Source organism: Chelmon rostratus, chromosome 21, assembly GCF_017976325.1.
Source record: "Chelmon rostratus isolate fCheRos1 chromosome 21, fCheRos1.pri, whole genome shotgun sequence".
Taxonomy (NCBI): Eukaryota; Metazoa; Chordata; class Actinopteri; order Chaetodontiformes; family Chaetodontidae; genus Chelmon; species Chelmon rostratus.
Genome location: NC_055678.1, coordinates 8,908,172 through 8,920,797, shown reverse-complemented (window position 1 = coordinate 8,920,797; position 12,626 = coordinate 8,908,172). Strand labels below are relative to the sequence as shown.

The following is a 12,626-nucleotide window of genomic DNA, read 5'->3' as shown; positions in this document are numbered from 1 at the left end:
TGAAAAAAGGACAAAGCAAATCAGCAAATCTGAGTTTTCCTATTCATACTCTGCTTTTTCCATCATTCACAAACACACGATAAAAACTCCTTACAGCTCTAACAAATCAATTTCAAATCAGCTGCAGCTGACACTTTACATTCATGCCCAGAGATGTCAAACCAAAGTTTGTCGTGTCCTTTAATGAAAGAAAACAGTGTGTGTTGTAACAGATCCACGTTTCCTCTCTTCTTGAGTTCTTGGTAATCGTCCAAAAGGGAAAGTGAGCAGCAGGAGCTCGTCCATGCTGAGAGTCTGTCTGCTTGCAGCGAGAGCCAGCTCCGACATGCTCGCTTACACTCACTGTTTAAGTCCAGGAAGAAGTGGGAACTGGTATCAAACACTGGCACTCACTTTGGGAAGTATGATCGCTTGGGAGCATTTCATATATCACTGCCTATTGTGTCTGGATTTCCAAATACCTGTCAGCAGTCTAGAGGACATGCTGTTGCAGAGATTTTCAAAGTTTCCGTATTGTTTACACAAGATGAGCCAGTGTCAACAAAGTGCCGACTGAAGGGAAGAACATCAATATTTCTTTTGCGTGATTACACTGGTTTATGCATTAAAAGAGTATTAGTTTTTAAATGATGAACTCATTGCACTTCTTCACATACTAACCACGCGACTATCCCTGAAATTCATTAAAATAGGTGCAGCTTCCCCTCTAAGCTATGTTTCACAGAAGGTGCAGCACATTGAACAACAAAGCAACCAAACAAACAACACATCATGGTCAACCTCATGATGTTGGATGCATCCTCAGCATCAGGGTCAGCACAGTATTTGTTGGCTAAGATCAAACAGGCATCGGCTGATTCGATCTGGAAACAAAAATCACACACAGCAAACACATAACATCAGTCAGCAGCCTTTAGTTCAGACTTCATAGACACCAAAAGCAGCACAGGAAGTCTGGTCCGTCGGTTACCTTCACTCTGGCCAGGTCGTGCGGGTTGAGGACGGACCCTTGGTAAAACTCCACCTGGGTGAAGTGCCGCTTGAACAAGGCTTCCAGCTCAAGATTAGGGGAAATACTGAGAGTGGAAAAGAGAAACTCTTAAAGCTGAGGAGGAACACCATGTCTTATCTCCCAGGAGGAGATGATTGCTTGTTCTCGAGCAATGAAATTTTTTCTTTTTTAGAGACACAGGTGGAAAAAAAAGGTTTTGTACTCACTTATGGAGAAAAACAATTTCTACATTGACATCATCCCTGTCCTTGTGTAGGAAGTCTTTTAGAAAGTTGGACACACTCTCAAGTGTTATATGACCACAGACCACGATGTGCCTGGAAAACGAGGTGCAGAGTAATAATGAAACGCCGACGCAATCGGAAATAAACGCTAAAAAACAACAAAACACACAAACTGATGTTTCATCTTAATCTTTGTCCTGGAATCGAAAAGGTAAATCTGAGATGAGACAGACGTTATGGACATGAGACGCAGTCAGCACAGTTCAGGTGACCGATTCAAAATGTGTGTGGAAGTAACAGAAAGTGCTGTGTGTGACAGGAGGGATGTGTGATGTTCCTGCTGGGACTGAATGTGCAGAGCGCTGTGGATTTCAGATTATAAAGGATCAGAGTTTACTTAGATGGAGATTATGAAATCAGATCACAGTCTGCCTCGACCGCCTCATATCACAGATCCTTTATGTAAGGAACCCAGTTTAGATGCATTCCTATATGTCTATACTCGATTTTTATTTATAAATTATTTACAAAATAGTGTCAGATGTTTACTCTGGTAAACATTTTGTCTAATCTCACTGTATTGCAGTGATTCTTTGTGGCTTTAATGTCCAATAAATGCATTAGAATTATGATTTTGCACCACTAATTTGTAAAGGAAAACAGTTGAGAGGATGTTAGAGGATCTATGGCATTAATGATACTAGCAGACATAAGGAAGAAGACAGAGGGAAATAATAGTAAATATAATGATGCTAATAATTCTTTCCAGCTGGGACATTACCAAATATAAACATTAAAAATAAGTAAGCATTTATAAAACTGCATCCACAGACTTTCTACATTTGTCAAAACAGGCTGTTGGTGAAATGGAGCTACTGTGCTGTTAAATTTGTGACGCCGCGACCGACCAGATGCTCGTGTGAGTGCTTCTGTCAGATAAAGAATGAAAAACAAATTGAACACAGAATTGTACATGATAAACAAAAAATGACTTGAAAAGCTCCAATTGTGAGTTTTCTACAAAACTGACCAACAAAAGAAGCAAAAATTTGGTCTGAGACATTTTTTTTCCAAACGACCATACATGCTAAAAGCATGCTACAAGAAGGCATATTTTGTTTAGAGGCATCCAGCAGAATCTCACTTTATCTTTACAAACAGCTGCAGAGCTTGAGTGTATATGTTAAAGGAACAGTTTGACATTTTGGGACTTTTTTGCTTTTTTTTTTTGCTGAGAGTTAGACAAGGAGATCGATACCACTCTCACGTCTGGGTTGGGTATGGAGCTGGAGCCAGGAGGCGATTAGCTTAGCTTAGCTTAGCTTCCGACCAAAGGTAAAAATATGCTTCCCAGCGCCGCTAGAGCTCACAAACTAACACACTGTATTTCATTGTATTTTTTTTAAATGCACACACAAAAAGAAATGTAAAGACTAGTTGCATTTTTATGGGGAGCTACATGCTAAGCTAAGCTAATCACCTCCAGGCTCCAGCTTCACATTTACCATGCAGACATGAAGAGCAGTAGCGATCTTCTCCTCTGACTTTTGGCGAGAAAGCGAATGTTTCTCTAAATGTCAAACTATTCCTGTAAAGATTGTTTTTAGTCCTGAGGGTGTAGGTCAGACTGAAGATAGAGGCCAAGAACGTTCAAAAGCAAAGCGTCGACAAGCAAGACAAGTTTTTCCAGAGCAGAAAAACAAAACTGTGCTGAGAATGAGCATGGAACAAGCAGCGGCATACAGGGGTGGGTGGATGAGTTTGATCATTTCGTCAATACTGATCTCAGGTAAGCTTGAGTTCATCAAGATGATCATTTTGTCATGGCTGCCGTCCTGAAGGCTCTGCCTTTAAATGTAATTATTTTATGTATATTATGTCATCGTAAAAGAGTGATTATTATTATTCCCCTTAAGATAACATACGTAAGCTTAGTAAACTCTACACTGTACAGAGTTAATATGTGCGTATTAGAAGGGCTGTCTATCAATCATTATTTTACTTTGCTGTATTTTATGTGAAGTTATTCAGGCTTGAGAGAGGGTGAGACTCAAAGTAAGATGAGTGAACAAAACTGCGTGAATGACTGAAAACACAAATTTGGCACAAATGTACATTGACAATAAGCAGCCTAATTACAAGTAAGACACCACAACACATGTAGGATTTTCTCTCAATAAACTGGAATAAACTTAGCTGCACCTGTGGACCGCGGTAAATCGCATCAGAGGAAACCACAAACGTAGCTGTGGTTTAACCACTGTTGTAAATCACTGCTCGTTATCTGGAGTTGCAAAGCGAGACTACGTAACATTTAAAAGATCATTTAGCACTCAGTGGGTTTACTTGGCGTGGTGTGGCCTGTAGCTTACAGCAGCTGATGTTAGCTATTGTTAGCATAATGTGGATACTGCTGACATTACAGAGCCAGCCTGCTGACTTTATGACTCTTTCCTACCTGTTACTAATAACTCATCTGTTTTTTACAGCAGCAGTTTTTCAGTGAGTTACATTTGCTTTAAACTGAGTCAATGGTGCAACAAGCTAACTTTATCATGTGTTTAACTGACCAAGATTCATTTTAGAGTGGATGAGGAGTGTTTTTCTTTAGTAAGTGACCATGATTTATTCCTTTTACATGCCAATCAAGGATTTTATTTTTATAATAGCAGCAAGGATACTCAGTTTATATCATAGAAAATCCTACATGTGCCAACCTCATAGCAGGACAATAGAACATGTACATGACTGCACTGCAAAAATATCTTTAATATCTGAAAAAAGTCATTTTCTTAAAACAAGTGATTTTTTTCACCTTTTTTTAAAGAAAAAAAATGACTTTTGGGCTAAATTCAAACAACAAATCACTTGTTGAGATTCATTTTTTGCAGTGTAATAGCAGACTTTCATTCATGATAAGCAGCGATGACAGCTTGCACACACATATAAGCAGCAGCAATACAGTACAATAAACTCTACACATTAATCATGGCCAAGTTCTTCAGTCACAGTGTGACTTTAGTGTGAACTGAGATCATTACATCTCGTATTACAGCTTCATGGCGTCCGTTTAAGCAAAAATCAGGGTATGTCGCCTCTTTATGAGAGGGCCACTTGAGTCACACAAAACCACACCATTAAGAGTTTGCTGTTTTTTCATTTGTTTGACTTACTTTCTGCCTCTGGTCGAGTTATAACTCCCTCCATATTTCTTCCGATTAAGGATGAGAGCAGCAATTTCTGGCACGTAGCGAGCAAACATGGCCTACATGCATGAAAAAGAAAAAGAAAAGGGCATGCAGAGAAGGTTCTACTGCGGCGGAGGCAGTAGAGCCTCCTTGAATACTTACTTTCTCCCATTAACCGCACTATAGGAACCACCATATTTCTTGCGGTTTCCTATTAACTCTATGATTTCAGGGACGTAGCTTGCAAACATGGCCTAAGGAGAAGATAGGAGACAGAAGAAGAGACTAAAAAAAAGAAAGGCAAAGACGAGCAGGTCCTCTATTTTTACTTTAAAGACGAACACTACTGTAAGTGCAGGAGCAGTAGTAACATCTACTTGTTAACAGGAAGAAGGAGAAAGAAAATAAAAAAGTTGCAGTCCATTCAAATTAGTCAACACTGACTAAATGTAGCCTGAAGTTTTATCACAGTTACATTCCAAATGTCAAGAAGAAGTAGTATGAAAATGAAAAAGGAAATTATGAGGCCAATATTTACGGATATTGGAACAATAAAGGAGAAAAATGACAGCTGATGAGCGATATGTCAATCTGTGATAGAAAGATAAAAATTATAGAAATTAAGAAAAGCCTTATGTGCCATGTTTTGTCCAACAAACACACATGTCGGGTTGATTTGGGTAACGCAGCTACATGGATGGCAGACATTAACTCTGAGACTCTGAACTTTGCTGGCTTCTACTTCAGTGTCAGACTGCCACAATATGTTTGTCTGTTATCAGTATTTTACAAACTAGGAACTGAGTGTAAAAGGGCAAAAGTGCCGCTTCACAGACTTTACAGGAGAGCGAAACAACTTGGAGTCCTTGCATCTTTTTTATGATGTTTAAATTAGCATGTTTTCATTGATAATTGCTTGAGTATTTGAGCAAAAACGAAAAACTTGTCCTGTTTTACACTAATACAACAGATCTGCAATCACAAAAATAAACTACAAGAGAATAAAAACAGTCTCTTATAAAGCATGAACAAAAATGGCTCTTTAAACCATTTACGCTACATCTATATGATGTTTACGCGGTGAAATATTCAGTCCCAAGACTTTTTAATGGCTGCACAGTTTCATCAGATGGGAACATTGATGTCCTTGGCATCAGTTAAAATCCAGTTCCCCCAAATTCAGCCAGATATAGCTTTGTATCTTTGGAAACTTCATCAACAACATCAGAGAAGCTCAGAGGGAAAACGACATGTATGAATATTTTCACATCTAACTCGGGGACTTGAGTTGGTGATTGTTGCTGTGTTGGAAAGACGAACCAAGAAGGTTTGTGTTTTATTTTGTTTCTGTCAAGTTTGAGTGAAGTGTATTTGAACAAAGATAAAATTACTGTTTCTGTACATGGAGTCTGGTGGCTTTACGGGAGCGATATATCAGCTGTATCTCACTCTTTAACAAAAAGGTTTTTCTCTATGATCCTTTTCAGATCTGTAGAATAACAATCTCAGCCCATCAGTGGCAAAAAGAAGCACTTACATTGGCTTTGTGCAGTTGCCGTGTAGGATGAAGCAGAGCTCTCACTCAATACCAGTTTCAAAAATTGCTGTCTCCAGTAGTGTCCATGTTGAAAATACGGAAGTTACCCTTTAAACCGATTTCATACTCATTTTACAATATGTCACCATGCTGTATAATCCGCTCCTCAGTAATACTTTATGATCCGGATAACTGTGTCCTCTAAATGATCTTTGGCTACTTTCTTTATCAGGTAACTGCAGCAAATCAGAATGAGATCAGATCAGAATCATACTTTCTTTAAGATTTAGGACTTGTTTCAGTCTCAAATTATTATTTTGTAAAATCTCTGCTTCTTGCATTTTATTCCCTAATATCCCTTTAAATATTTGCGCAGACTGAAAAAATGTTGCTACATCCATCAAGCTAGGCTACAACAAATCACCCCTGTGTCATTGTGTTTGTTGGAAAGAGGGGGGAGAGGCAGGGTACAGCCACCTGAAACCGCAGTACTTTTACAGTTAATAACAGCAAAAATCCTCAAATGTTCTACATGTCATGTAGGAATTAATAAATAACAGGACAAAACTTCTGCATTATACCTGAATAAATGCTGCAAGACTGTAGACAACTCATACAATACATGATATACAACATACTGTCGTGAAGTGGTGAGCCACAAAAACACCTCAGTGTAAACAACAGGCGAAGAGCGTCCTGAGTTGAGAGCGTCCCGGCGTTTGATAACACCTGGTGGGGTGTGATGACTGGTTGCATGGAGGATTTTAAGCAGGAATAAGTAAAAAGAGGGATTTTTACCAAACCACCAAGGATGAAGAAGACCATAAACAGGCGGCCCAGGGTGGTTTTTGCATACACGTCTCCATAGCCAACAGTGGACATAGTAACCATGAGTAGGTAGACACATTCCCAGTAGGAAAGTGCCTGGGAATTTTGGAAGTTTTCCCAAGGATCCCCTGAGTTTTCCACCTGGAACAGAGGTGGAGATTTGACAACAACCACGAAAAACACACAGAAGTGGAGATTTTTTCATCCTCTTTGACAAAGCAGTAATTAAAAGCATCTATAGCATCGCTTTACCAACATCCACCTTAACTTTGACTGCTCCTACTAACTTACCAAATGAATGAAGCCTGCAGCAGTTAGCCATGTGCTTATAAAGATTGAACACAAGTTCACCAGCTTTATGGAGTTGCTGTTTGAAAAAGATCCAGAACATAAAGTGTGAGTTATTAAGGAATAAAGTTATTACGCTGGTATCACAGTCCAATGTGTCAAAACAAGTCAGACTGGAAGATGCATGCTTTGAAATGCTTTATACGCCTTTTGTATTGTGTTCAGTCATAATGTGAGAGAAACTGTGAAAAATGATACAGAAATCATCCTGATCTATTCAATCTTAACGTGATTCAACACAAACACAATGACATGCTGCACAAATTCGCAAGTCCTTCAAGCTGATGCATTTCAGTTTTGAATTACAGGGCATACTGGGTTATTATGGTTTACAATATACTGTATTTCCATTCAGTTTCCTTAAAAAAAAGGAGAATTTCATCCCATGCATTTAAAAAAATGACTAAAGTAAATGTAAACCCATGCATTTTGTGAGCGAAGGTCTTCCTCACTACGAATGTAAGCTTTCCATTACACCACTGGTCTTATTGTGGAACGAGACCCTGCATGACTCCTGTTCTCTTCTACTTTGTGTTTATGTCTTTACCTTTCTCTGAGTGAGTTAGTGAGTGAGTGAGTGAGTGAGTGAGTGAGGAGATTATTCTGAAGCATTTTGTAGCTCTATAAGCTCTTCCTGACAGCTGGGCAAAAAGCTTTAATTCAGCGAGGAGACAAACAGAAAGCCGTTTCATTACCGACTGCAGGCTGAAGAATCCAGTCAATATTAACTTATATTAAAGTTTGCCGAATCAAATGAAAGCAGGTGCCAATGCTAAAAAAAGCCCACTTTCTCCCCTTCAAAATGAAACCATATCCATGCTTATAGCTACAAAAGAAGAGCACTATCACTTCACATGCAATGTTCACACTGCTACATTGAGAGAAGAGTGAGAAAATATTCACACACTTACCTTGTTTTGAGTATATTCAAAAACTGTAAAATTTCTGAGAACTGTATCAACCTTAAGGCCCTTAAAAACCTCAAGCCTGCGAGGGGAAAAAAAGACCATAGAGAAATTACTTTAAGATCAGTGATAACATCTGAAACAACATCAATAGCATTTGACTGGGCTTCAACAAGAACACCATACCTTTCATACTTTCATCCATGTTTATCAACTTCATTGGATTCATATTGATAAAAAAAAAAACTCCAACTGATCAGGCGATATTAAACGTTACTGCAGCATCAAAGAAACATTTTGGAGTACAAGGGGGTAAAAAAAACAAGCTGAACATCCCAGATGTCTACCTCTTCATCAGCTCACAAAGCACCGGCATCTACCTGATACATGTTTCACTCCTGCTGGATAAAACTCTGAGCGAGGAGGAGATGAAAGTCTGGATTAGAGACAGGTGGACGCTGTCACGGCACGCCGATTCACTAAACAGGCGTGACGTCAAATCCCAAATTTGAGGGAACTTATGGGAAGAAAAAATAGAGCCTGTGCCCGCTGCCAAGAGTTCAAGGACGGCATGACGCCAACAAAACCAGAAGCGACAACAGCAGCCTGCCCTCCTGTAAATGACTACTGACCGTGTCATATCGTCATTTAAGCTGCATATATGTCAAATCAGAACCTTGTTCCAGCCATTTATGCCCCAAAAGCTCAGATAATCAACACAGAAACCACAATCTCCTTCAGAAACACATCATAGCATAAAGCACAATAACACCTGTTTTATTGGTTATGTTTCATCATTTCGGTGCATGGCAGTAAACTACCTGCTTAAAGGAAACTCCCACCTGAGCTTAAAAGCTAAATGATTCATATATGCAACAAAAAAAACTCCACTGCAGTGTCAATGCTGCATAAACAATTTAAAATCCACATCAGCCAAGAGTGAGCAATCAAGTAAAATCTATCCCTTCGTGCATTAATCGAGCAGACGAATTCCCCTGCTGGAGCAGATTTGTTTGAACGCCAAATGACACAAATCAAAGACGTTACAGGCGATCATTCAGCTAGAAAAATAGAAAGAAATAATCTTTCATAAAATGACGTGAACCGTGGTGTGCCTCGCCAAAGCTCATTTTTTTTATTTCAAGTGAGCGCTTGCCAGATGGGGAAGCGTAATACAGAGCAAATCCTGAACCTGAACCTGCTCCAGCTGACACACAGAGTCCAAGGACTTCTGGACACACCAGCGTTCAGCTTTAGTGGAGATTCCCCCCCGTTCCCACGTCCTGCAGGTCTTACCCCAGTAGGAGATTACATGGAAGCATGCACCGAGGCTGTACCAGATGCTGTCCTGGTCCTCTTTCTCGCTGACCTGGCCGTGGCCCATCCTGACCCTGTAGCCCTTCTGGAAGAGCTCCCCGGTCGATTTCTTGCGCCTCCTTGTGTTAGAAATCGTCTGAGAGTGTGTGCCGCCATCGGGCCCCCTGTACACTAGCATCTTAGTGGGAATCATGTCTGTAGATTTACTTTTGGTGCGCAAAAGTCAAGTCCAAAATCTGCTTCACGTCCACGTCTTCACTATTCTGCATCCACCTTGCTCAGTATCATGTTGAAAAAATACGATCCTCCTCCAAAAAGAGAAAAAAACCCCAAAGAGAATCAGCTGCTTTCATGATCGTCGCACCCAACAGGTTGGCACAAAAAGGACCAAAAGTATTTTTTATCTGATTTACCTCAGACCTCCATAGTGTTTTCGCTGTGATGAGGCGTGTTCGGCAAGCTTAAAGCAAACCCTTTTCCCATCAGGATATTAGAGTGTAAGCTCCTTTAGGATTCATCCAGAGAAAGGAAGAGGCCGGACAGCGAGTCTGTCCATCAGCTGGCTTCACAATGTAACCTACATCTCATCCGATAACCCCACAACTGCTCTTGACAAACCAAATTTCACTCTCTAATCTTGCACAAGAACAGCGTGTATCTTTGTTTTATAGCAGGAAACAAGTCATGTGAACAGCCAGTAAAGCTGTGTATGGAGAAATGAGAAGCTTTGGCAATAATTGTGTTTTTCTATGGATTTAGTGATGCTGCAATAATCCCTAAATTAATCACAGTTGATGTAATAACTGCTATTGTAGTTGAGGTTAAAACTAAATGCGCAGCATGAAAAAAGCCTTTACTGCAAAGAGAGAAAGCACAGCGGCTGACTGAAATCTGTCCGAGTCTGCGAAGTCCATTAAATCTGAATGTGTCACTTCTGCCTGCAGAATTGTTGAACATCTATTTGCTGAAAGTACTTCCGCCAAAATGATTATTTTTCCCTCTCTTTGAAAACTTTTTAGATTTGCATGCAAGATTTCTGAAGGAAAAAGGAAAGATTAGAGAAGAGTATGAAAAAAATGAATTTTCTGTACATGGCCTATAGTTTCCTATAATGTCCTCAAATGAGCAGATATATGCAGTGACAGTAATTCATGTGCAGGTTTGTGGACATGTCTATGGGATTTTGTACTTATTGCAGGGAAAACTGAGACAATGTTTGTTTGGAACGCTTCCAGTTCCGTCATGTAGATCCAGTGAGTCGCACAGCCTAGAGGAGTGGTTCCCAACCTGGAGGTCAGGACCCCCGCTGTGGCCCCAGCATAAATCTGAGAGGCCACACGATAATAAACAGAAAGAAAGTTGTTGTTCCTGCCACACAATTTACGTTTATCTTTTCACATTTTCCTCAATTTTGTTCTTATGTGGATTATTTGCTTCTTTACGACTAATTATTCAAATAGTAAGGGGTTGCAGGATGACATTGCTTTGATTGAAAAGGTTTAAAACCCCTGACAAAGAGAGTCGGTACACACAGTGGCGTGCACAGACTTTTTGAAGGGCAGGGGCGAAAAGGACTTTACTTGAGCACGCATTTTGGCGTCAAAGAGGGCACTTTAATGCACGTTTTGGCGTCCAGTGGGCACTTTAGCATGCGTTTTGGCTCCCAGGAGGCACTTTAGCATGCATTTTGGCTCCCAGGGGGCACTTTAGCACGGGCTTTGGCTCCCAGGGGGCACTTTAGCATGTGTTTTGGCTCCCGGGGGCACTTTAGCACGCGTTTTGGTGTCCAAGAGGGCCTTTTAGCACGTGTTTTGGTGTCCAAGAGGGCACTTTAGCGCGTGTTTTGGCTCCCAGGTGGAACTTTAGCACACGTTTTTCAACAATTGGGCCACGAGGGGGGGCAGTCGCCCCCTGCCCCCCCTCTGTGCACCCCACTGGGTACACAGCTAAACATGCAAAAATATCTCAAAACTGTGTCTCATACTCATACACAGTTCTTTCCATGTAACTACAGACCTTTAAGATAAAGCATTACTCTATTTTCTGCTTTCCATTACTCATTCTGCAGCATATTTAACTAGCGACATGTTTGGAGGGCTTGACCCTCAAGCTAGGAGCTGCTGCTTTAGAGCATTTGCATTTGAGGACATTTAGTTTCAGTGCACAGTTTAATACTAAAAGCTGTGTTTTTTCACTTCAGCCCAGGAGGAAAAAGCTGCAACATGTGGCCTCCACCAAAAATATCTGGAAGAGTAATGTTCTGTTTACCTCACAATATTTGGAAGAACTGCGCTGGAATATGTTCAATGTCAGAGATAAATGTGCTGCTTGTATTTCACACCTGCAGCAGGTCAGGATGTCAGACTTTGCAGTAAAAACTGTTATTGTGCTTCTTCTTCTTCTTGCATGTTGTTTCTGCACGAAGGCACTTTCTGTCATCCAGAATGTGTGTCATGCTCGCACCCGCAGGCTTGTCCTGCATCAATGAGTGCGTTAGTGTGAGAGAATATTAGCGCACACTGTGTGAGTATTTGTGTCAAAATGTTCAGACATGAGGATTGGCAGACCGGCGGCCTGGCTGAGTGCCGGGTGAAATATGGAGTTTTGATCAGAAGAGGGAGTTTGACAGCTGGGAGCAGACGCCGCTGAGCTGGTTATGACCTCACCACCTGTTTAACCTCAGTTTAACTAAACAGTAAATCACTCACTAATCTTACATGACCAATTGCTCAGTGACCATATTGACAGGGATTATGGTTTTCCACAGGAACCAGCTCGACAAGCCACAGAGAAAGTCAGTATTTATCCTTCATGTTGATTTGAATGACAAAAATCTACTTTAAAGTACATTTGTTCAGAAACACAAAAGTATTCAAACCTATTCGGTCAACCAGGTGCATGAATGCTTGCTGTTCGGTGTGTGGCAGGTAAATAGAAGACAGTAAATAGAAGAACGGCACAGTTACGATGAGCGGCGAGAGCCATGCGAGGCTGAGCAGATAACAAAAAGAGCAACACCTACACAAACAGTAACAAGAGAGCAACAGGATGGTAGCAGTGACAACAGAATCGCAGGAATATTCACACTGTTTGACTCAGGAACTCTGAGCCAAAACAACCATGAGCACTAAAACTAACACCAACACTGAAATAGAAATCTCACAGGTTACCACTTTAAGAGCAAAATTTGATTACAGTTCTAGAAAACGTATCTGTAATATCAGATACATGGACCCACATCTACACAGACCTAACAGATGCAGTGCA

At 40.6% G+C, this 12,626-nt stretch overlaps 1 protein-coding gene across 7 annotated transcripts in view; it reads right to left on the bottom strand.

Annotated features, from left to right (window-relative positions):
- The window catches only part of LOC121624492 (calcium-activated potassium channel subunit alpha-1), an 86,658-nt gene that overhangs the window by 30,097 nt on the left and 43,935 nt on the right, over nt 1–12,626 (bottom strand). For 5 of the 7 annotated variants that reach the window (XM_041962174.1, XM_041962169.1, XM_041962175.1 and 2 more), the window contains exons 6-12: nt 8,049–8,124; nt 7,081–7,156; nt 6,760–6,930; nt 4,587–4,678; nt 1,219–1,329; nt 971–1,076; nt 781–863 (exon numbers count right to left, since the gene is read on the bottom strand). In XM_041962174.1, coding sequence (XP_041818108.1) covers nt 781–863; nt 971–1,076; nt 1,219–1,329; nt 4,587–4,678; nt 6,760–6,930; nt 7,081–7,156; nt 8,049–8,124 — 715 coding nt within the window. Of the gene's footprint in view, nt 1–780; nt 864–970; nt 1,077–1,218; nt 1,330–4,409; nt 4,502–4,586; nt 4,679–6,759; nt 6,931–7,080; nt 7,157–8,048; nt 8,125–12,626 lie in introns of all 7 variants that reach the window. The other 2 variants (XM_041962170.1, XM_041962172.1) reach the window with 1 other exon arrangement.